At 33.9% G+C, this 25,526-nt stretch overlaps 3 protein-coding genes across 3 annotated transcripts; 1 reads left to right on the top strand and 2 right to left on the bottom strand.

The window, feature by feature from the left end:
* Nucleotides 1–1,411: 1,411 nt before the first annotated feature.
* LOC106718238 (E3 ubiquitin-protein ligase ZNF598) lies at nt 1,412–6,829 on the bottom strand. The gene is made up of 10 exons (XM_014512278.2): nt 6,713–6,829; nt 6,447–6,634; nt 5,540–5,791; nt 4,981–5,066; nt 4,264–4,502; nt 3,821–3,935; nt 3,552–3,706; nt 3,224–3,349; nt 2,900–3,105; nt 1,412–2,794 (listed from the first exon to the last, which is right to left on the bottom strand). The coding sequence occupies exons 2-10, from the start codon at nt 6,615–6,617 to the stop codon at nt 1,691–1,693; spliced, it is 2,454 nt and encodes an 817-aa protein (XP_014367764.2). The 5' UTR covers nt 6,618–6,634; nt 6,713–6,829; the 3' UTR covers nt 1,412–1,690.
* A 495-nt stretch (nt 6,830–7,324) lies between these two features.
* LOC106707279 (protein abnormal spindle) lies at nt 7,325–16,344 on the top strand. Its single transcript, XM_045679690.1, has 8 exons — nt 7,325–7,475; nt 7,558–7,755; nt 7,974–8,171; nt 8,847–14,891; nt 14,979–15,168; nt 15,500–15,681; nt 15,793–15,912; nt 15,998–16,344. Exons 1-8 carry the CDS (start codon nt 7,464–7,466, stop codon nt 16,319–16,321), a joined length of 7,269 nt encoding a protein of 2,422 aa, XP_045535646.1. The 5' UTR covers nt 7,325–7,463; the 3' UTR covers nt 16,322–16,344.
* A 1,482-nt stretch (nt 16,345–17,826) lies between these two features.
* LOC106718003 (H(+)/Cl(-) exchange transporter 7) lies at nt 17,827–25,087 on the bottom strand. Its single transcript, XM_045679610.1, has 15 exons — nt 24,804–25,087; nt 24,480–24,584; nt 23,968–24,166; nt 23,534–23,643; nt 22,043–22,186; nt 21,640–21,817; nt 21,125–21,274; nt 20,877–21,018; nt 20,325–20,463; nt 19,758–20,021; nt 19,346–19,522; nt 18,884–19,093; nt 18,479–18,649; nt 18,181–18,342; nt 17,827–18,002 (listed from the first exon to the last, which is right to left on the bottom strand). The coding sequence occupies exons 1-15, from the start codon at nt 24,933–24,935 to the stop codon at nt 17,901–17,903; spliced, it is 2,385 nt and encodes a 794-aa protein (XP_045535566.1). The 5' UTR covers nt 24,936–25,087; the 3' UTR covers nt 17,827–17,900.
* Nucleotides 25,088–25,526: the final 439 nt, after the last annotated feature.

Below are 25,526 nucleotides of genomic sequence, written 5' to 3'. Positions count from 1 at the left end.
ATTGTTCTTCCGAGTCTTCCTGTTCATTTTCACACAACAAACTGACTAAAGAGATATGACGAAGCGGGCCTTGAGGCTACGGCATGCATTTGCTTTGTTTCTAAGAATTACAAAAGACCCTAAACTTTACTTTTTGTTTACTTTTACGATAATAGCCATTGACTACTATACTGTGCCAGATGTGGATACTGTTACCTATTCAAATTTTTTACAATACAGCTGAGCCGGTCGTTCTACAGATATAATTCTCCGAAAAAATTAACCAAATGTGGTCGCTTAATGCGGTATGTCGTAGTAAACAATGTCGTAAAAACCAATGTTTTCGATAAAGCGGTCATATAACATTCAGCGAGGACCTTTGATTTTGGTCAATTTAACCGGTATGTTGTTCTAAACGATGTCGCCATAAACGGTTTTGACTGTATTATTTATTTTTAATCTGAATCTTCAAGTTCAAAGAACATTTACGCAATTTTTTTTTCTCTAAAAATTTCATTGTATCGTGGTTGACGGGCACATTCTTATTTGAAACATGGTATAGTTCTGACATTTTCATTAATTATGTACAAGTTATGTTTAGTAACACTGTAACTTATACGGCATTATTCCCGAAACAAGCAAAAGGTTCAACGCGATCTACCAATGATGAGATGTACATATTTTTATTAATTACGAGTAAAACGCCTTAGGAACACTTAGCCACCACAATTTTTTAATAATATTTATTTTGTCACTAAGTGTGACATATTTTTATAAGAAAATCTGACATGGCCCATATTTTTTATAGTTACCTGTTATGATAAATATATAATGAGTTAAAATCTCCCAGGGAGATAATTTTACGTGAATTCTACAAAATATTACCCTGAAGTTGTAAAGAAAGAAGATCAGCTGTCAAAACTGAACACGAATTAAGTTCCGACATTATATTTACAAAAACTATACCGAAAATTTCGATGCTTCTTATAAAATTAAATTAACCGAAACAATGTACAGAATGTATAAGAAATATATATTTTAATGATAAAAATTCAATGAAAAATAAAATATGTCAGCAAATTAACAACCAAAAGACCCGTAACCTGTACTCTGTTCAAAACAGCATAAGATGTTTTTGTAAATAAATTAACAAAAGATTATTTATTTCCAATCTACCATTATTTTATCTGTAATTACTTTATCAAAAAAGGAAAAAAATTAACACATTTAAATCTTATTTCTTTTTGAATTATTAAAAAGATTTGGATTATTTTGTAGTAAGAATTTTATTTAATTATTTAAAATTAAAATTAATGAAATATATTATTATGTACAATATGTCAGTATTTCAAAATATCAATAAATTCGTTTTTAACTAAATTACATTAAATCCTTCAAAATAATTCAACAAACAAATGTATCAAAATTATTTTACTATTTATGAACAGAGTACAGTATACATTGTGACTGGCAAAATACCTTAAGCATGAAGCGTAGCGTAGAGTCTTAACAACGTAATTGACATCAATCACATATAAGCACTAATTACAATCCTTCAGCACGAATAAGAGCAAAAAAAATCAAGTGCATTTTTTTTAGGTTATTTGCCAGTCGCTACATGAAGTCTTTATTATTTAATGCAGGATAGTAATAAATTCACTACAGGGGTGTATCTAATTGATAATACGTATCACAATAGTGTGGTTTGACCCTAACGGGGGGCTAGTGGGGGCCAATGAGCTGTGTCATGAGCAATACGGTCATCTGGAACAACCAGTTGCCCGCAAGTTGTGCACACTTCCAACAATGCACTTATATCTCTTCCAATCACTAATTCTTGCTGCTTCGCTATATCAGGTAATAAAGCCACCAAATCTGGGAATACATTTTCAAGTTTTGAACCTAAAGCGGCCTGGCAAGATTGGTAGAAATCATCCGCACTTATAGTACTGTCTCGGAATGCTCTGGATGCAGCTTTAAAGTTTTCAACTGCAGCAATATCACCCAATGCTGCAGCAAACTTCTTGACCAATGCTTGGTTTCTATATTCAAAATCCGGTGGTGGGATGTAAGTGTGGACCGGGGCGGGGAACACTTGGCCCGCTGAGTTGGTGAAAGTCATTCCGTCACACTTGACCGTTGGTCGTTTTTGGTTAGTCACACCATTTTGGGTAGTCTTGACTGGCTTCCATTGACGTTCAGGCATGTGATTGTCATTATTAGTAGTCAATGGAGGATATTCTTTTTGAGTCAGAGTGAAGTTATTTCGATTCTTATTGCCCGCTGCGGCAGGAGTGTCAGTTATAGTTTTAATTTTCCTATCCGTCTCCGAGCTTTGGTTGTTGCTGTTCACACTGGGTGTGATGTAGGCCATTTCTGTATTATTATTTTCGCATAAACCATTAAAGTGATTTGTGTCAAAGAGATTTTCTTTCTTGGGATTGTTGATTTGCTTCTTCTTTTCCTTCTTGGACTTTGTATTTTCAGTGTTGATTACCTTAGTAGTGATTGTTGTGGGTTTTGGTTGTGGCTGGGATTTAATGACTTTAGACTTTGTCATATTGACTGGCAGTGTTGGGAAGTCTGCTACTGGATTGAAAGCCGGCGCCCTGGCTGGGGTCGGCGCGGGCTCGGCTCTGGGCTTCGGCTTGTTGTTTCCTTTGGAGACATTGATCCACTGCGGCGGGGCCGATGGAGCAGTTGTAGATGTTAGCGCAGGAAAAGCTTCCATAGTTTTATGATTTGTTTTCTTTGTCTGGTGATTTGTAGGTTTGCTTTTAAACGCCTGCATTTCTTCACTGTTAATCATCGCGACCTATAAAATAATTATAAATTAGTAAAAAAAAATTTATCTTTTACATACATTTGCCTAGTTTTTTCATCCATCTTAATATTTAGTTGTTTGTATGTTTTATATTACCTTTGAGGGTTGTGTGGTGCCGGATCCGATGCTGGGATGGTCGTCTCTCGGCATATTGGGGCCGAGGGAGGGGAAGTCATCATCGCTGAGCGGGACCGGCTTCTTCTTGGCGGGTATGGAGATGCGGTTAGTATTAGCCTGCGTCAGACGAAAGTTGCTGGCGCTCGCCGGCTGGCTGTGCACTTGTATGGACACGCTGGGCTTTGCTGTAATATATGACATCATATTATTACTATTTATACGGTAATCAGAAATCATTTTGAACAAAGTGTTTTTAAATAAATTAATGTGTAATAAGAATAAAGATTTGATTTAAAAACTCACAATTTCTAAGTATAGTAGCAGCAACGGGTGCCTGAGGGCGCGGCGCGGGCGGTGGCGCGCTGCGGGAAGGGCCGGAACCGTCCAGCGCAGGAAAGTTCTTGTCATTGCGAGTCAGACCCTCCGCACCTGACAAATTCATCCAAATTAATTTATAATCCATATGCAAGAGACGTAAAATTAGGTCCTTTGGTTAAAAAATTATTTTTTATAGAATAAGGATGCAAACTAGTAGTAGGATCTTTAATTAAAGAAGTCAGCGACGTTCATGGATATCCGCAACACCAGAGGAACTCCAGATGCGTTGGGGGCCTTAAGAAGATAAGGTTACCTTTGTAAGCCCTAGAGGGTGCCAGTATTAGGTTGGTAGCGGGCGATGCGGTTGAGAGTTGTGGGAACTGCTCGTTGCTGCGCGTATCAGGCGCGGGGCGCGTGCGAGGCTCCGGCGCCGGAGGGCTCGCTGCCGGCTGGGGCTCCGCCCTCTCTCTATAGTCAATAAAAGCTCTTTAGCTAGAGTACCTTTTATTTTTTACATATAATGTACTATTATTATAAATTAAATTATATATGTAAATAATTAAAATGATATAGAAAACATACCTCGGAGCCCGCTGCACAACTGAATGTGGAGTGATGTTAAATTGTAACTCGAGCGTTCTAGCCTGGCGCGCCGCTCCTCGGGGCATGCCTTTACCATGCACTGTAGCCTTGTGAGCTGAAATACATCATATTTTGATATTACAACTTGTATATTTTATTATATTCATTAGTAAAGTTTAGTATTGAGGTTTTCAAATATCTTAGCGGCTTGTAATATCATGAGTTGTTGCGTGGAACACAATTTTGGGTGTAAAGGAAAGCAGGGGAAGAGCCGTAACGTCATTGGAAAAGTCATTCATTGTCATGCCGGTGCAATTATGCAAGCAGCAATTTCCACAGAATGCATTCACGAAAACAAAACAAACAATATTTTTCCTTTTGAAGGATATGCACCTGTAACTCTTAACCACATAAAGGTAATGGAATTTGCGGAAAGAACTTGCCTTTGAGATCAATTTCGCTTCTAAAGACAGCAGTCAGATGCTCTCCTGCACAATCCCCCTCCTCGCAAAGATAGTGATCAGTACGGAAGTGATGAGCGAGTGCGGAGTGTGACGAGTAGTACAGATTCTTGCCGTCGGCATCACACAAGTGACAGTAGAGATGCTCCTTACGCAAGTGACGATATAACTCATCAGCATCCATGAAGCGCTCCTCACAGAACTCGCACAAAGGATGGCCCCTATGCATAAATATTATTTAACATAACAGATTTAATACCAGTAAGTTTTTATGTACAAAAGTGAACTTGTAGAGCAAGTTTTTGGCACTGTATTGGACATTTTTAAAATCAATATGTGATTATTTAGAGAAGATATTATAATTTCATGGACTACCCACAATAGCGCTAGGCAAAGTACTTTCTTGTTAAGTCTAAGTTACATTTCAAAGCCTTTGAAATAAATGCTAATGGAACTATACCAGTAATATCTTTATTGTTACTAAAGTAAAGAAATATAAATTTGTTTAACTAAAAACTGTAATAATAAAACTAATTGTTCCATCTATTAAATAGATATTTAGTCAGTCAAATGGTTTTTTGTATTTAATGTAAATTCCAATGTTATTTCAAATCAGTTGTTTACACAGTGGTAATAGTCATTAGAAATCATTGCTATTTTAAGACATATTTAGTTTTTTTATCATCAAGTCAATATTACCTATGAGATGTGTCATCAATGTCACCTTTCCGTCGATGATGAGCCAGCTCTTGACGTGTATAGCATCTCCTTTCACTAGTGAATATCTACAAATAACAATAATAAACTAGTAACATTTAAAGCAGTTACAACTGTTGAATCACCTATACAAAAACATAATTAAACACAACATAGTAATACATAACTTATATAAATTACTATTTACTTCTTTAAATAAGTAATATAAAGACCTTTTAATTATTTATTTAATGTTTACATTTAATAAAGCAATTTAGGATTAAAACAAAAAATAAAGACACAAACAAATGACAAATCAAATATACGTATCAATAAAGCTTATTTGAAATGTTAAGTTAAATATTCACGGTAATTCACTTTATATCTTTACTAATATTATAAAGAGAAAAAATTTGATTGTTTGAACCGATTTGAATAATTGCATCATTGTTCAGAAGCTACACTATCCCCAAGTGACATAGGTAAAATTTTATTTTAAATTAAGCATGGACGTAGTTGCCAGCAACTGCTAGTGATAAAATATAGTTTATCTATATCTTACCTTCAAATGTTTAACACAAAGGTCACAGTAATAGCGCTCATGGACCCGCCGCATGTGATCACTCAGCATGGTGAATGTATGGAATGGTGGATTTTTCTCACATGTCTTACAACGATGTTCCAGTAGTTTCTCATATTCCTTCTTTATTTCTTCAGTGCAGAATCCTATCTTGAACTGCCTTTCAAACAGCCGATCACTAAACACCTTATTACGAAGCTCTTTATAAGGTTGAATCGTTTCGGTGAAGACAACCTAAAAAAATATAAAGCTTTTACTTTACACAAATATTTTTATCATACATGACCTATATATTTAAACCTGTTTACTTTTTAAATTATGAGTCAATAATATCGTGATTGCTGCCTTATTCCTTCTTTGTTGTCAAATAAGATTGTTTTTTTATGAATTAAAGCTGCTATTAAAGTGCTTTAAAAAAAAACGTTCTCTAGGGGATAAAACACACCATGTACTTAGGTGACAAGAAAAGTGAAAAATGGATAATTGAGGAACCTCTATCCTCATTAATTTATACCCTAATTAGAGTCACTAAAATGAATGGTTATTTTGTTATTTTTACTTCTATTTTATAATTACATACAAATTGTAATTATAATATTAAATGAATATTATTTTGTACAATTAGTATATACAATTGTTAGTACATAAAAGCTAAATAAAAACTAAGATATCAAGTACCAAGGATTTATTGTTTAATATTGATAGTATTTAAGAATTTAAATAAAACCTTACCCATCGAAAAAATGATGAGTTCCACTATTAATTAAAAGAAGAAGCATATACAATGAAATAATTGTATTTTTTAATTCGTGAGTATTTCAATTAAATAGAAAATATTGTGACATAATGTTAATTTAATTTATTATTTTTGATGATAATGATGACTTACCCTTGAAAGATCCTGACGACAGATTGGACATTCATTTTGTAAGCATAGCACTCGCATACGAGTCGAGCACTCAAAACAAACGGGGTGGTCACATTCCCCAATCGAGTAATACAAGACATTCTTGAAACAAACTACGCAAGTAGTATTATCGTTCGCCTGAGTCTCGGCCATGTTTCTCAATAAGGATCCTGTAAATTAATCCTGTGTTATAATCTCAAGAGTCTATCCACTACTTCACATGCTTAGAACTTGTACCTAGCACCTACCTAGTAGATGATTAACTGGATCTTGATTCGTGGATGAAAAATGTGGACAATCCTAAGCAGAGAGGCCCCAAGAAAAATTCTAATGACAGAAGTGGCACAGAACTGAGTGACAGGCTCAAGACAGGACGATGCTGTCAGATTTGTCTGTCAGAGAATGCCAAGTGTCAGGGTACTTTACACGGAATACATTGTCTATGGATTGCAAATATTTTTGAAGAGTTTTTAGTTGGAAGCAAATGAAAGTGAAGCAGTGAAAGTTTTCAGTAATGTAGACTGGATATTTTTATAATTTTACTAATTACATTACTTGATACTACTTAACATTTGCACTGAGCATTGAATTTAGGAGAAATTTGAATGTAATAATTTTTTTTACATTATCATTGTTGGACTCAAGTAATGTTTAAATTTAAATATAACTGTTTGAAAGTTTTAAACAATTAAAAGTCAATCACGGAGAGAATGTTCCTTTAAATTGAACATAGACAAAACAGAGATGCTTATCATGGCCAAACAAATTGACTTATTTTCAAGGTTGGCTTATTTTATATACTCTTTGGTTGGCAGCACTTGGCAGTAGACAACTGTTTTGTCAGTTGGTTTAAAAATTTGAATGCTGTACGCTTTTGTTATATAGTTTTCGCTGTGAATTCATTTAGACAACTGAAAAAGACTATGTGACTATAAATTAGCACTATAGTGCATTAAAAACTAAAGTGGTGTGTATTAGTTATTAAAGGAATCTGAAGATATGTATTTTCAAGTAAGTTCACGCCTCTAAATGTAAATTGTTATGTTTCTTATTTGTAGTCCCTTTATTAATACCGCGTTTCTCTAATTTGTAGATAGATAATACCCCAGAGCGTATTAAAAAGACAAGAAGAAATGAAAACATCAAAAAAAGTCCACCGAAAGAGGAATGCCCCCGACTAGTTTTGGCTCCATTTTCTCGGCCCCCTCAAGTTGTTTTCGAAAATGTTCTCATCGGGACGTCCTGTGAGAGATTTTTGGAAATATTCAACCCACTGAAACAAATCCAACAGGTACTTTTTTACATATAAATTAAATTTTCATTGAATGTGTTAAATTCAATGTTCCATTAATTAGAAAAAAAACCATTTATATAATGATTATTATTTTAACCACTGAGTAATTTTTTATCTAGTTGTGTTGCTAATTTCTTTTTACGTAAATCAATAGTAATAAAATTTGATGTTTACCAATACCCCTACATTATCAACAATGATATTTTTATTTGCAGCTAATACTTGGCCGTTCTCTGCCACAAGGCCTTATAATAGATTTGCCCGATGATGGTTTGTTCTTGGAACCTGAGACATGCTACTGTCTCACCATGGTGTGGACTCCATCGCAGCCGACTGCTCTTAGGGAAACCATTCGTTTTACTAATGAGAACAGGGGCAGGTTTGATGTCCTTGTCGTACTCAAGTCTATTATGGTAAGTTCTTTCTTCTACTTACCTCTTTAAAAATAAAACTTGTGATTATTGCAAGATAATGTAGCAAAATAGATATAAATGATGTGCAGTATGCAGATATGATGTTCACAATATTTTTTAATAGCTGATATACCTGTAGTTTTCTTTTTTGTTTTAATTGCTTATTAATAAACAGTATCTATAAATAGAGCATTGATGGCTCAGAGGTTAAGCACTTGACTTGCAATCTGCAGGTCCTGGGTTCGAATCCCTCCAATGTGTTTGCCAATGTTGTTTACCAGTGTGTTTTTCGAGATTAGATTTAGATATACAATTATATACATTTATCTGACATTCTTACGGTGAAGGAAAAAATCTTGATTCAAACTGCACATATCTTGAAATTCTCAGAAGAAATTCAATGATATGTGTGAAGTCCACCAAGCACTTGGTCAGTGTGGTTTACTATGGCCTAGTCACCCCTAACTTGGGGTAGGCTCCGAGACCCTCAGTGGGGACGTATAGTGAGCCTGATGATGATAATGATGATCTATAAATAATTTTATTTATGACTTAACTATTGATGCGAATTAATTTATGTATTTATTTGTAATGAGCTCTATTTGATATGTTTGTGTTAAGTGAATGCAAATGTACATTATGTGTATGATGTCAAAATAATATATTTTTTTTTAGAATATCAAAGGAAAGGGTTCAACAAAAACATTGAAAATATCTCCAGGTAAGATAAAAAAGAAAGTCGTAAAAAAGTCTCCAGTATTTGTAACTAAGAGGAGAGTCGAAGCTATTTACAAAACACAAAGAAAAGTTGACACCACAGTCAATGTGGTTCAATCGATACAACATCGGACTTATGAAATATGTGACAAAGAAAATATTTCGAATGACGAAAATTGTAACGACCCATATGTGAGCAGGTGTCCATTAGAATTTTCCCCGGACAGTGATTTAAAATTTGACTTATCTGAAATATTTGGTAACGCGCGAAAGCCCCGAAAAGAAAACCTACCAAACAACACTAAATTATACGATACTGAATACGGCAACGAATTTAACTCACCAATGCAAAGAAATATTTTAAAACCATCAAACAGACAAGACCTTAAAACATTTGCAACAGATATCTTCGATAACTTTACTTTTACACCTTTAAAAACATTGCAATCCAAAAATGTAACATTAGATAAAGGTCCTAAAATAATACTGAGTGTGAACTCTGATAGTGAATTCAATGATAGTCTTGACATTAAATATCCTGACAAAGAAAACGACACACGATCAATAATATGTATGACTTCATCCCAGCCACCAAACAAATGGCTAACTGTGGACCAATCAGCGCATGAAAACGAAGAATTAGAATCACCGACGAAGAGTAAGAAAATACCAAATACATCATCTCCTAAGGAAATAACCAGTCTAAATTTTTCTATTAACACCGAAATCTCACGCATCAGCGACTTGTCCTTTTTCCCTCAGAGATTTTCAACTGAAAGAAAAGTACTACCTAAAATTAATAACGAGACCCAAGAACTAATAAACGATACAAACCTAAACATGAAGCTTAATTCCGATACATATACAAAGGAATCTCCAAATACATTATTGGAGTATCCTCAAATGAATTCCGAACATAGATATGAACCTTTCAGTATAAGAGACCCGAAATTATGCAGACAAGCTTTGTTTAAAGACAATCAATTTAGGGATTGTTATGAAAGGAGAAACGGAAACTTTTTTGAACAAAACAGATACAGTGATTTAAGATCAGACAGATCTCCACCTCGATCTCTTACTCCTCCTCTACAATCGATACCAGAAGAAAGTGGTATAGCTTTCCATTCGCAGTCATTTAATAAAACAGATAATCAGATGACGACATTTACCATCAACCGTACCTTCGATAAAAGCGGCGTTTCAGGGCTTGCAAAACAAACATGGTCCAAAAAATCGGTCAACTGTGAACCAGAACTATGGAAAGTTCCAATTCCAATAGTCAAAAAAGCCTCAAAAACAAAAATTAAAATTGATGTCGACGAAAGCAGAACATCAAATACACGATCGGAGGCGAATAAAAGTATAAATCAAAATATTTCCTTAAATCAAGTCGGAAACGTTTATTCTCAATCGTTTACAGTTGATCCATTTTCGTCCTCGACCTATTTCTATGATGTGGAAGCAGTAGATAAGATTGAACAAGAGTTTAAAAGATGGTTAAACTATATTTTGACTCCGCCGGCAGAACTCGACAGTAATGTTGAGCAAAAAATTGATTTCGGCAAAGCATGGATTGAAAATAGAAATAAAGAAATTCCCGTCGCTCCAACAAAAGAACAAGTCAGCAGCACCTATCACAATAGTCACAGATTGATAAGCCTACGAAGATCCGCACGAGCCTTATTGTTGAGCCCAGAAATATCCCAAGTGTTTGTAAAATTAAATTTGCAAATCGATAAAAAGTTAATAGCTATTAGAAACGACCGCAATCTTCATTTAGACGTAGGACTGCAGAAAATAATCATGGAATTGATATTGTCTTACAATCCGTTGTGGCTTCGAATTGGTCTGGAAGCTATTTATGGATTCGTCATACAGCTAAAATCAAATAACGACATCGAAGGATTGACTACTTTCATTATTCAAAGAATGTTTAAAAATCCACATCTTAAAAATAAACATTCAAAATCGAGCGCTCCAAATATGCTTTTGCCTGCTTACATGGAAGCTATTAAAAAGTTTACACTCAAGAAATTCTTCATGTTGGTGTTCTTCCTGGATCAAGCAAAGCAGAAAAAATTGATCCCGCACGATCCTTGTCTATTCCGTAGAAACGCCGTGTGCAAAGATAGTCGAGAAATACTAATCCGTTTCACGAGAGAGCTGATTGCTGGTATTGGTGATATCACCAAACATTTACGGCCTCTCGGTTACGTTGTGTGCCATAAACAATCCTACTTAGATGAATATAAATACGCTGTTCACAACATCGCTGTGGATATTCGTGACGGAGTGAGATTGACTAAAGTCATGGAAGTCATTCTAATAAAAAACGGCCTGTTAAGTCAATTGCGAACTCCTCCGATATCACGCTTGCAGAAAATACACAACGTTCAAGTAGCTCTCAACGCATTGAAAGAAGCTAATTTTGTTATTGTTGGAGATATAAAGGCAACGGATATCGCCGATGGGCACAGAGAGAAAACACTATCGTTACTCTGGCAGCTGATACACGTGTTCCGTGCGCCATTGTTCATGAAAGCGGCCAATGTCATACAGACTTGGTGGAGAAAGAAGTACGCTGTTGTGCTGGAACGAAAGAAAAAGGAAGAAGAGTTACGAGAGAAGCTAAATAACGCGGCGAGTGTGATTCAAATATGGTGGCGCAGGATACAATATAACCGCATGGTCGAACTAAAAATGCAACAACTGACGCACGCAACTATAATCATACAAAAGTACTTCCGTAGATGGTTATGTCGTAGTCGGTATCAAAAAATGAAAAGAAGTATACAAATAATAGAAGAATGGTATTACGGTATTAAAAAGATGAGACAGGCGAAAGAGATTCTAAAAGTTCTTCAATTAATGCAAGCCGAGAAAAGATATCAAGCAGCGAGAAAAATTCAGGCGTATGTGAAAGGTTGGATTTGCAGAAAACGTTACCAAAAGACGGTGCAACAAATAATACTTGTACAAAGCACAATCCGATGTTTTATTGAAAGAAAACAATTTTTGCGCTTAAAGAAATCTGTGTGTTATATTCAAGATAAATATAGAGGAAAATTGCTAATGAGAGAACAGATGCGTTTGTTAGCTGTAAAAATAAGAAGTATTATTATAATTCAAAGTTATTACAGAATGATAAAACAACGGCGACAATTCGTAGCTTACAAAAAATCAGTGGCTATAATAGAAAATCATTATATTGCATTACTGAAAATGAAAGAAGCAAGACACGACTATTTGATTTTAAAACAGACAGCAGTGAAGCTCCAATCTGTTTTCAGAATGAAAAAATGTCGTTCGCGATACATTCATTTAAAAAGTTTAGTTATAAATTTACAGAGAAGGGTAAAGGCAAGACAACAAATGTTAAAGGATAGAGAATCCTATTTGAAAATCAAAACAGCTGTAAGCAGGATTCAAGAGCACATTCGTGCATATTTAAGAATGAAGAAAGAGAGATCATCATACATCTTGCAACGAAATTCTGCTATTAAAATTCAAAAATATTACCGTTCGTACCGAATTACAATAGAAATAAGAATAAAGTATTTACACTTACGACAATCGGTTATTAAAGTACAGATTTGGTACAGAAGTGTTATGAAAATGCGACAAGAAAGAAAAGAATATCAGCAACTCAGGAATGCAGCTATAACTTTACAGAGACGTTATCGAGCTCTAATGTTGATGAGAGTTTGTAAAAACGACTTTGTAAAATTACAAAAAGCTACTATTGTTTTACAAACACGATACAGGGCCAAAATACAAATGCGTGAGGAACAATTGAAGTATCTCAAAATTAGGACCTCTTGTATTATTATTCAAAAACGCATTCGAGCATATTTAGCTATGAAAAAAGAACGAGCAGCTTATATCTTGCAACGTAATTCTATTGTGAAAATACAACAATATTACCGATTGTATCAAATCGCGAAGACAGAAAGAATGAAATATATACAGTTACGCAATTCCGTAATTAAAATACAGACTTGGTATAGAAGTGTCTTGACAATGCGCCGTTGTAGAAATCAATTTACACAAATTAGGAATGCAGCTCTAATTTTACAAAGACGTTATCGAGCTCTTGTTATAATGAGAGTTTGTAAAAACGACTTTGTAAAATTGCAAAAGGCAACAATTGCTATACAAATACAGTACAGAGCTAAAAAAATGAGAACAAAGTATGTAAATTTACGAAATTCGACCATTAAAATACAGATTTGGTACAGAAGTATCATGAAAATGCGACAGGATGAAAAAGAATTTAAACAACTTAAGCATGCAGCTATAATTTTACAGAGACGTTATCGAGCTCTAATGCTGATGAGAATTTGTAAAAAGGACTTTGAAAAATTACAAAACGCAACAATTGCTTTACAAAAAAGATACAGAGCTATGAGACAAATGCGTAAAGAGCGATCCAAGTATCTTAGGATAAAAAATTCTTGTATTATAATTCAAACTCACATCCGGGCGTATTTAGCCATGAAAAAACAAAGGACGGCTTATATCTTGCAACGAAAATCTGCTGTTACAATTCAAAATTATTTCCGTTCATACCAAATTACAAAGACGATGAAAATGAAATATTTGCATTTAAGAAATTCTGTTATTAAAATACAAATCTGGTATAGAAGTATTATGCAAATGCGCGAACAAAGAAAGCAATTTGAACAACTTAGAAATGCTGCTATTACTTTGCAAAAACGCTATAGAGCCCTTCTGTTGATGAGAATTTGTAAAAATGAATACAACCAATTACAAAAGGCTACAACTGTTATACAAACCTATTACAGAGCTAAAATACAAATGCGTATGGAGAGATCGCAGTATACAAAAGTGAAGACATCTTGTGTAATTATTCAAAAACATATTCGATCATATTTAGCGATGAAAAAGGAACGAACTAATTACTTCCTTCAACGAAATTCTGCAATCAAAATTCAAAGATACTTCCGTTTGTACCAGATTGCGAAGAAAGATAGAACAAAATATTTAGAGTTACGAAGATCTGTTATTAAAATACAGACGTGGTACAGAAGCATTTTGCAAATGTACCGCCAAAGAGAGAATTACGAACAGCTCAGGAATGCAACTATAATTGTACAAAGACGTTATCGAGCTCTTATGTTGATGAGAGTTTGTAAAAACGAATACAGAAAATTGCAAAAAGCAGCAATTGTAATGCAAACCCGATACAGAGCCAACTGTCAAATGCGTGAAGAAAAATCCAAATATATCAAACTAAAGACATCTTGCGTTACAATTCAAACTGCTTTAAGGGCTTACATTAAAGGTAAAGAGGAAAGGCAGGCATATTTACAACTGAAAGAATCGGCTGTAAAAATTCAAAATTGGTACAGATCTTGCAAGAAAAGTAGAGAAATTGTACAGCAATGCTACACTGAATATTTAGATTATAGAAAGAAAATAAAAATAGTACAATCAGTCATCCGCATGTACGTTCAGCGAAAGCGATATTTGGAAATAAAACGAGCTACAATAACCATACAAACACGTTATAGACTATATAAACTAACTAAATTACAACGACAAAAATACCTTCAAATCAGACAAAATATTATAACAATCCAAGCTCATATGAGATGTTACATACAAAGAAAACGTTTCTTAAGATTCCGATCGGCTATTCTATTCCTCCAAGTTCTGTACAGATACAAGAAGCAAAAGGAAGTCCTCAAACAACGAAAACTAGCCGCTGCGATATGCTTGCAAAAGAATATAAGATGCTATCTTGCGAAAAAACGTTACAATAATGTCAGTAAATATATTAAATTAATTCAAGAATTATGGAAAGGAAAGCAAATAACGAGATCGATCCGTTCAGAGTTTTTGAAGAAACGACAAGCGGCGATCAAATTACAAGCTATAATAAGAGGATTTTTAGCAAGAAAGAGGTTTGTGGTACAAAAGGAAATGTTGATTAAACAGAAAGAGGAACAAAAGCGAAATTGGGCTGCTTCTAAAATTCAGGTGTGTAGTAAATTTTAATAAAATTTATCATCCATTAAACCTATACTGACTTTTTTACACTTATTAAAATTTGTATTATTATTGTAGGCTCTTTTCCGCGGTCATCGTATCCGCATGACTAACAAAGACTCTCAGGTTGAGCAGCTTCGTAACAGATGGCGCGGCGGTGCGCTGGAGTCCAAACAGGAGTCGCTCAAGGAACGCAATGAGGAGGCCATGGAGCTTCTCCGCAACATGTCCGACATCGAATCAATCATTCGAACTTTTAGATCACTGGGTAAGTTAGTTGGTAAAACCTTGAATATAAAATGTTATTAACAATTATTGAATTTTTAGTAATTTAAAGTCTTTTTCCTTTAATTCTCAATTTCTGATAGTTTATTTGCTGTAAATAATTCAAATTACATTTCGGTCACATTCTATTCTGTTGTTTGAGTCGATCACTTACACAAGAAATATATATTGTTGTTATATTCTTGCTATTTTCTTTAAGTCAAAATTTTGTTTTTTTTTATTTAACTGGAAAACTATGTTTTTCTTGTTTTCGCAAATAGAATTTTTAAAGAATTGACAAAGAATAATAGAATTTGATATAAATTATTTTTCAGAATTATTAACAGAAGTGTATCCAATGATGTACCAGAATAACGCATACTCGGTAGTTGGTCATGTATACGTGTACATGGCTTTCATGAATCGATCCATCTCCAGTGTTGAAGTACTGAAATATGCCGCAGCTGTGCTCGTCAATTTAGCCAGATACAAAGATACTGGGCCGAAAATATACAAAGTAAGATAATTATTATGGCTATTGCAAAATTATATTCAAGTTTGGCCAATTTTTTATGTTGATGGTTACAAAAGGGTCGTTTAAATTTTATTGTGTAACTATTTTTTACAGAGAGATCGCATTCCGCCAATTCTAAAATTCATGTTGCGATTCAGTAGCAGCGAAACTAAACTGTTTTGTATATTTTCAACATACTTATGGATATTCTCAAAATACGAAGCTATAAAACAGGTATTTTATTTCGCTAAACTTTCACCTTTCTTCAATCACGTTTTCAGTGAATTAGATAAGTAAGTATGATAATTTATTGTTTCAGGATCTAACGGAATTCCTTCACATACCTGAAAATCATAAAACATTGATGACAATAAAGAATAATGTTGACAGAATGAAAAGAATGACAAACAATTCAAAACATCGTTTCCATACACCTCAGCCATTCAAAACGATGCCTCGAATTTTTAATCATCATGGAGACAGTTTGAATCAAAGCATAGCTAACACAAATTGCACTGGTAGAACAAAAATAGTGTTACCTGCACTGAAACCTACCTATGGTATCACGAGAATAGAGGCCCCACAATACTTTGAAGATTCACAGCAAGCTATTGATTGCTTGATAAAGACTTACAATTTATAACTTTTTAATTTAATTTAATTATTGTTGTAAGACTATAAATGTTAGAACTAATATATTTCATTAATTAATTTGTAGATAAGTTTGTTTGCATTATGTAATACATTTATTAAATTCATGTTGACATACAATAAATATCTTTAAAAAAATGAAAATTTTAAGTCATTGCCTACCGTTATGGAATACCCACCCTTTCCCCCTACCCACCCTTAGTTATATACCCATCTTTAAGAGGGCAGGAAAAGTCTGCCAAATGTTAAGTGATATAGTGGTTTTCAGATATCTTGGAGGCACTTAAATTCACGTGTAATTTTGTATGCGGGGCATTTGTATGTTTTTTGCTATTGTGGCGTAAAGGGACGCGGGGGAAAGGCACTGCGCAGCGCGCTGATGACCCTTGGCTATACCACAACAAAAAACAGCGCGGTTATCAAATGTTTATCATGTTTTAATTCGTCAATTTACGATCGTGTAACCCTCAACCGTTAAAATTCCGTTTCCGACCTGAAAGTTTTTTGTATGACGCAACCACGATAAACGTTAAACTACTCTTAACCTACCAGATTATGTGACCAAACTCGACAAACACTTATAACAGACAATAATAAAAATATTTATTATTCACAACCATTTGTCTGATAATTAAATATTGTAAAATAAAGAGAAACAAGATTTTTTTGTCTATAAAATTATGTGTCAAACTGTCAAAGCATGCACAATGAATGACGTACGTCAAAAATAAAAACAAACATTAACATTGTCAATTATCAACATTCAAACAATTATTAAATGAACATTCTTCGTTCTTCAAAGTTAAATACTATCAAATCTAAATGGATGAACTTGTTAATTACTTGCTATTAATATTGGTCATACTGCCAGTACTTTTGTTTATTAATTTATGGGCCGGTATAGGATGGGAATTATTTGTAAACAACTAAGGATTCCTCTTTTGATGCCAGTACAATCATGAGAAGAATCGACGCTCTTAGGTATAAATTGTCTACGTGATAATGGCATAGGTGCATGTTTTAAGAAATACCTGAAAATACATTATTTAAGGATGTGCCTAGATTTTAAGCAGAAGAAACAGAGAAGTTTCTCCTCGACACTATGTCCTGATGAAATCCTGTTTTAAATAAAATGGTAATTATTTATTAAACATGATGTCTTATGTTATTTATAATACTATGTTATATATACCTTAATATATCTATATAATTATTGTAACATTTTTATGTTTAGCAACCATTTTCTGACTTTTGAAGAGTTTCAATTAAACTTATTTTAGTGTATAATGTCAAATATCTAGACAGCTCGGAACATATGGATAACTGATAACATCATTTTAGGTATAAAATGTAAAGTGATTTGAGGGTTGGGCACTGCAAAATTAAATTTCATGAAAAGGTTTGTTATTTTACATATTCATTTGTTATAGAGTAGGAAAACTATGAGTATATTTTTTAAATAAAACAGTATCTTTTTAAAAAAGATAAAATTGTGTTAAACTTTATTTATACAATAAGTCCTCTATTTGGCATAAATAACATCAATAACTTAATATAAAATATGTCATAATTTAAATCTCACTAGATAACAGTAACTCTTCCATCCCCATATGTCCTCTGTGTCTCCAAACTCTATATCGGGCAATGTCTTTGCGCGTTACCATACCTACAACCTGAAATTATAAAATTAAGTTAATACTGTACATGTATACCAAACCCATCTGACAAAAAAAATTACATGTCTTACGCAAAGTTACATGAAATTAAGGTAAACATTGGTTGAAATTGGACCAATTTGTGTTAATCAAATTAATTTAAAAGTACTTCAAATAAGAGCAAAATTTAACATACTTCATTAACATCATTGACTATAGGAAGATGCCTCAGTCCTAGAGCTCGGAATAGTTTGAACAATCTCGGTAATGAGGCACGATGTGGCAATGTGTACGGAGAAGGATTCATGAAAGGCCTCAAATCAATTGAGCATGATTTCTCCCATTCTTCTATATTTAGCTGCAATAAATTTAAACTAAATAACCACAAAATCAATAAATTAAACATTGCTCATTAATAAAGGTTACTGGCAACAAATTTTTTCAAAATATAATAAGTAACTGAAAACATTAAAAAAATATATATTGTAAATTACCTCATCAATAGATGGATAACGTGGATATTCCTTCCGGAACATGTTCATATCAACATTTAAGTTGGACCATGTTGTGTTTGCGTTCTCATTGTATATCTTATTCTGGAGCAGCACTATTAACTGCGATCTGAGTATCAATCCTCTGAGACGTTTGTATGTTGTCACCTCCGACTGTGTAATAAATTTATTTTAAAAATTGTAACAGAACAATTCTTACTGTGGGAATTGTTTTTCAATTAACAAACAAACAATATGTAGGCCTCATTACTTCTCTTTCATTTGAGAGGGGGAAGAAATTCTACCTTTAACCTAGAAAATTCAAGCTATTCGTGGAACAATTGCAATTATTTGACTTGGCTTGGTAAAAGTTGTCTCAGTGTAATGTATCTCAAATTTTATCCTTACATGATCTGACAGCGGTGGATCAACAACTGGGAATCCATTGTAAGACACAAGCCGGAGCAGCTCGAGCACGTGTCCGACACTCTCGACGGTGCGCAGTGTGAACACGGGGTGAGACATCACCTCGGAGGCGTATACCGTGTGCGTGAGTGGTGGTGGCTCCCAGCCCAGCAGGGGAACCCCCGCTAATTGGATGTGTATATCGTAGATACCCTACGGACGGAATTATACGATCACAAAAATAAATCCTTGAGTTCGATTAGATTATTTTAATCACTTTGTATTACTTACTATTGTATTGAGAGGAGTTGGATTAAGAAGTTTACATTTTGGTATTTTTTTGTGTTTTTAATTGTATTGTAAGTGTTGTAATGCTTTTGTATGGATTAAATGTCTTATTATTTTCAATTATATTAGGCAAAAAAGGGTTACAATCAACGGAAGATTCTTCTAATGTTACCATACCTCGTTGAAGAAGTCGCCTGTCCACTTGGCGACGACCACAGTGACAATGATGGGCAGCGCGTTGGAGATCTGACCAGTTGTCTCAATGATGATGACGGTGAGCGAGATGGTCATGCGCACGACGCCGCCCAGCTGCGCCGCTGCGCCCACCAGCGCATACTTCGCCGGGTTTATACTCTGAACAAAACCTGCTGTTATACAGTTGGAAAGAAAGGAACGTTTCCTGAAATATAGACAATCAGGAATCTTTAAACTATGAAATCAATTAATTTCGCGACCTTATAGATTCTCGAGAAAAGAAGTTAAAAGGCGATTGACCAGGAAGTTTCTTTTTTTTTGGTATTTTTGGTACATATCATATATAAGTGGTATCACCTCTGCGTATCCATTATACACTCTCTCACACACTTACATTAGAAGGAAGCATATATTGTATCAAAATGGCGAGCAATCTTCCCCAAGCGGCGCCGGTCAGCAGGTTTGGAATGAACAGTCCACTAGACACAGCCAACCCGAACGTCCACGTCGACAACAAGAAGTAGCAGATGATGAAGACCAGTAACGACCACGGCTTGTAGGAACCGATAGGATCGTGTAAAAACGAACGTACGGATTCTTCTGGCGTTTGGAACCAGATCGCTGCCATTGCGTTGTATTCACCGTCCGCGCAAAACAACTGTAACAATATTGAACTTATCATTTCGTTCGCGGAATTAAATAAATTAAAATACAGAAATATATCATTGAAAAAAAATATTTTGTACGCATATGTTGAAGACATTAATGACGGTAGATTGTAAAGTAGTGCCTGTATTGGAACGCGTTAACCATATGAGTGACGCATCAAAGTAAGGTAATATTAAAAAAAAAAACAACCCGTCACAAGCATGTTACGTTGAAAACCAGTAAAGTGTGCCAGAATAATCATTGTGCAACAGTTCAAGTGATTATTTCAAATTGTGTTATTTTTTGCGGTTACCTGCAGTGGGTTCTTGGTGGGGTCCTCGCCGAGTGGGCGGCAGTCGTCAAGCAGGAACATCATGAGGAAACCGCACGTGGCGCTCGCCGCCGCCACAAGGCAGGCCTCCACCACGCGCAGCCATGGCGCATTCACATACCTGGCCACTTCATTTTGTTAAACTACCCACACTTTCAAACGTCATATTGTAAAAAATCTAAGATAAAAAAATAATTCGATAATACATTTCATTTCGACTTAATGTCGCTTTTATTAGTTACTAGACTTCACCCGCGACTCCGTCTAAAAAAAACTTAATAAGTAGCCTACATGATCTTCCAGATTATGTTCTACATCTGTGCCGAATTTCATCAAGATCCGAAGGGCTGTTCCGAAGATACCTTCATCCATTCAACAAACATCCATCCATCTAAACTTACGCATTTATAATATTAGTAATCTTCAAAAATGGTTCGAATATTAACTTCTAATTTTTAACCAAACTAAACTTAATATCAGAGAGGGACATTTATTTTTTGACCTAAATACATATATACAAAATTTATAATATACCTTATTCTAAAGACGGCCAGCCTGTAATTAATATAGTTCCACAGCGCACCCATCATACCACCAACCGCACCAAATAGCATGAACACGGGCAGTTCATAGAATTGAAACGGAAACGGTTCCATTTTACCCAAGTTTAATAGACCTGGAGATAGATATGAAAATTTAAAAAAAAGTCGTTACTTTTTTTACCGTTTTTTTTCACCGTTGTGAGACGATAACGACTTTTTTTTTTTTAAGTTAAAAAATACCTGGGTAACTCAATTCCCCTGGATGTCCATGATATGTAGATAGAGCGAAATTCAAAGTAAATGTAGACACAACAGTTCCAAAAAATGTCCTCCATGTTAATGCCTGATTCCAGAAACTAGTTCCTTCCTCTAATGAGAACAGTACTCCACCTTAAAGAAGACAGATTCATAAATAAAACCATCAAAACTGGAAATTAGAAACATGCAAAATAATAAAAGAAAACATGCGAAATATATATGAAAAAATGTTGCAATATTGTCTTTTCATACAGGTATATCTCGTTCCTGCAAAACGATTGTGCTTGGTTAAACTAAGTTGTTTAACTTTAATGCCATTGCAGTTAATTATGCTTGACTAAGTAATCTTTCTGACGTCACCAGAAGTCTTGTCTATTGTCCGTACATCCCCAATTGAAGATGAAAGATTTATTGTTTAATAATCTAATGATATTTGAATATTATAAACATAATTTATTAATTTTCAGTTAAAACTTCTATATTAATATAAATGATACCAATAGGAGCCCCAAAAGCTGCAGACACCCCGGCCGCCGCGCCCGCAGACACAAAATCACGCTTCTCGTGATCCTCGCGGAAGTAATGAAATATTTTGAAGTCTTTGTTGAACGTCGTGCTCTTTCCTTGCGATATACCTGCTGCAACTACCGCCCCACTGTGGATCATAGGACCTTCCTAAAACGAAGTGTTGTTAATCAAAAAAAAAATTGCCAAAAAAACTAATATGTTAAATTTGAACATTGAAGACCGTAGTTATTGTCTCTGGCGAATTTATTTCAATGCAAAAAAAATCGTCGTTGGATGAAACATATTAAATAGACATGTTTAAAGTTTTAATAAAAGACATTTAAGCTACTATAATAAACAATCAATGGAGACAATAAGAAGCAACAGCTATACCTTTCCTCCGGCCAATCCTCCGACCACAGCAGTAATGACACCAACCGCCTTCACCACCAGTGTCTTGATGCGCACAACTCTCGGTACTTTGACACCATTCAGGTAACATTTCACCTGCGGTATGCCACTACCTGCTGCCACTGGCTATACACAAACATAAGATTAAACAAGATTTCATTATATAGAATTAATCAAGATCCTTGTTTTAGAAGATATTTTTAAAGACTTAAACAAGCTTGTGAAATCACTATTTTACTATGCATTTTTATACATAGTCAACATGATATTCACGTATATTATTTTGAAATATTTAAAATAAGCTAGTCCCTATATCTTATTTCCTTTGCCCTAGATTACATGTTACGCAGAATTTAAAAAAAAAACTTAAAAAGTAGCCTATGTGTTCTTCCACACTATGTTCTACATCTGTGCCAAATTTCATCAAGTTCCGTTGAGCTTTTCCGGAGATATCTTCAAACAAACATCCATCCATCAAAACATTCGCATTTATAGTATTAGTATGATATAAACTACAATATGATATTTTAGTGCAACACAATTGATATAAAACAAGGACATAATGGTATAAGGAATTGAACATGTTATGTACCTAAACTGTAAATGAGATAACAAGTATAATTTTAGTACTTTTGTTGAATATACAATTTTTAATAATCTTAATAATATTATAAATGCGAATGTTTTAGATGAATGGATATTTGTTTGAAGGCATTTCAGAAACGGCTCAATGGATCTTGATGAAATCAGACTTAGATGTAGAAAATAATATGGAAGAACACATAGGCTACTTATTAAGATTACTTACTACGCATTTTTTTATTTCCGCGCGGACCGAGTCGCGGGCCACAGCTAGTAATTAATAATTCGAGATCTATTGGTGATTGGTTAAGTGAAATGGTAAATCTGGATGGACTGGAGTTGTGATTCAAATATTTAACTGACTTCTTATTGCCATACTCATGTAATAAGTATTGATTAACTTATACCAACTGCGGCAGTTAAAGTATAAATATAGTATAAGCTACAATCAATTTAAATTATGACAAAACATAACATTACCAATAGATAACCTAATGAAATAATTTAGGTTAGGAATAAATTTATCTAATAAATAGCTGTCGCCCGCGACTGTCCGCGTGGGAATAAGAAAAGCATAATAAGTAGCCTATGTGTTCTTCTAGACAATTTTTTTTCATTTATTTATTACGTAAAAAAGAACAAACTTAGCCTAAGATTACATGTTTCTGCTTCTATAATAACTTAAGGTAGGTTTGTAATTTTTATTAACGTAATATTACATAAAATGAAACAATGATGTAGGCAAATTTGATCCACATCTATGTCAAATTTCATTGAGATCTGTTGAGCCATTCTGGAGATACCTTCAAACCAACATCCATCCATCCACCTATCCAAACATTCGCATTTATATTATTAGTAAGATTAATGACATAGATAACATTATCTTACCTCGACATATGCGACCAGCACTGACCCCAAAAATACTATGCATATATTTGATAATACCCACAAAAGGTATGGTATGTATAGTTTATCTTCCAATACATAAATGTCAACAGCTGTATGTATATTAAAGAAATATTTATTCACAATTACCATATCATCAACCGATTATGAATGTTGTCCTTTTATAATTTACCTCGGAAAATTGAGTAGGTTCAGCAAATTGTACATAACTTTCATACACATATATAGACACTTTATTGCACTCAAATGACAGCCTATAAAGGGTCCCAGGTAGGCTAATAATTTTTTAAAAGAAGATACAGTATGATCCAAGAATCTTGTCATAGTAAGTTGGTTATTTGTACCTCTATGTATAGAGGTCTAACTTCAGCAGTGTGTTCAGTTATAAAAATAGTAATTATATGATAAAAGGATACATTTTTTCAGTTGCTTATATTTTATTCCTGAGAATTCTTCTATGCATATATCAATTACAAAAGCTATTAACGCCGTCACAACTCCAATCTGTAGGATAACAAACCACCGAGCAATGTCCTTCCATACAATAAATGGATAGCCCCTTTTACGTTCTTCATCAAGGAGTAAATGGTTCTCACAGGTATCATAGTCCAAGCTCTGCAATATTAAAGAATTATTACATTAATATTGAATAAAAATACACCATGATTTAATTCCAAATCCAAAACATGGCCATTATGATGTATACATTTTTTGTTTGCTGTAAATAGTGCAAAAAGAAGTGACATTCTAAAATAAGGGTAGCTAATTTACAAAGTTATGTGAAAAATGTATTTACCCAGAAATATTTTGGAACATATGAGTTTTTGCATAATGTGTAGTTTGTGTATTGTGCAATATTTGGAACGGAATGCAGTGTAAATGCTTGTTATATTTTAATCATGTAACTTTTTTTTTAACCAATGCTTACCTCATATTTAGCAGAGAGTATGTTCATAGAACCCGGTTCAATTTTTTGAACTGGCTGTCTCCTCCTTATGCCATGGCTACAATTTAATTCATCATCGTCTGAATTCTAAGTAAAGAAAATCAATAAATGATATAACGATGAAAATCTTAATAGAACATGTTTACATACAAGGCATTTGCCTTCAGTTAAATTATTTACACAAATTTTTTTAACGATAAATACAATAATTTTTTTGAAAAAAATAAAAAAGAGGGAAAGTCTCAGGTCAAATGAATGAATTAAACTTTTTATAAACACACAGTAAAAGTAGTATCATAAAAATACCTGAAACGTAACTGATCTATTTAGCTGTGCATAGTTAGAGGTGCTAGCTTCATTGCTTATCAATTGTGCCGTGTCTGATGTCGTTTCGCTTACAGTTTCTTCAATATGAGTCAGTCCAGTATCATTATTCATTTTGTAATATTACACTTCAACTGAAACAGGCACAGTATACTAAAAAATTATCACAAATATTTCATATCACATTTTAATACAGTCCTTCTTCTGTAAAATTAAAACGCAATAAAAGTATTCATCATCTACATCCAATTTATATCTGTTGTTTGTAAAACAGAAACTGACATGTCGTGACAACATATGACTATGACACATAGCTTGACATTTTGTTATTTTTAAAGGCAAAGGTAAATAAGATATGGGTAAATCATCTTAGATAAGAACATTTCTTTAATAATTCTTTAAACCTTTATATTAGTCGAAATTTATATCTTCAGTATCTGGAAATATTATTTGAATCTCAAAGAAAAAACAAAAATTCTTTCAATCGTACCGCTGTACAAGAAACCACTAACATATAAAATTACCAATTAGAGGTGCTATTTCGCACACACAAAATATCGTTTTTAAACGTGAAATCGCATCTTTATCAATCAGAGTTTATCTTCCACAACACAGAACCAAATTTAAAAATTATTATATAATACGTTAAAGGCCTTCTATTCAATATCATAAGCCTACAATTATGTACAAAAGCATTCATAACTT

This window comes from Papilio machaon, chromosome 10 (assembly GCF_912999745.1).
Source record: "Papilio machaon chromosome 10, ilPapMach1.1, whole genome shotgun sequence".
Classification (NCBI taxonomy): domain Eukaryota; kingdom Metazoa; phylum Arthropoda; class Insecta; order Lepidoptera; family Papilionidae; genus Papilio; species Papilio machaon.
The sequence above is the reverse complement of the archived record's forward strand: the minus strand, read 5'-3'. Positions and strand labels throughout refer to the sequence as shown.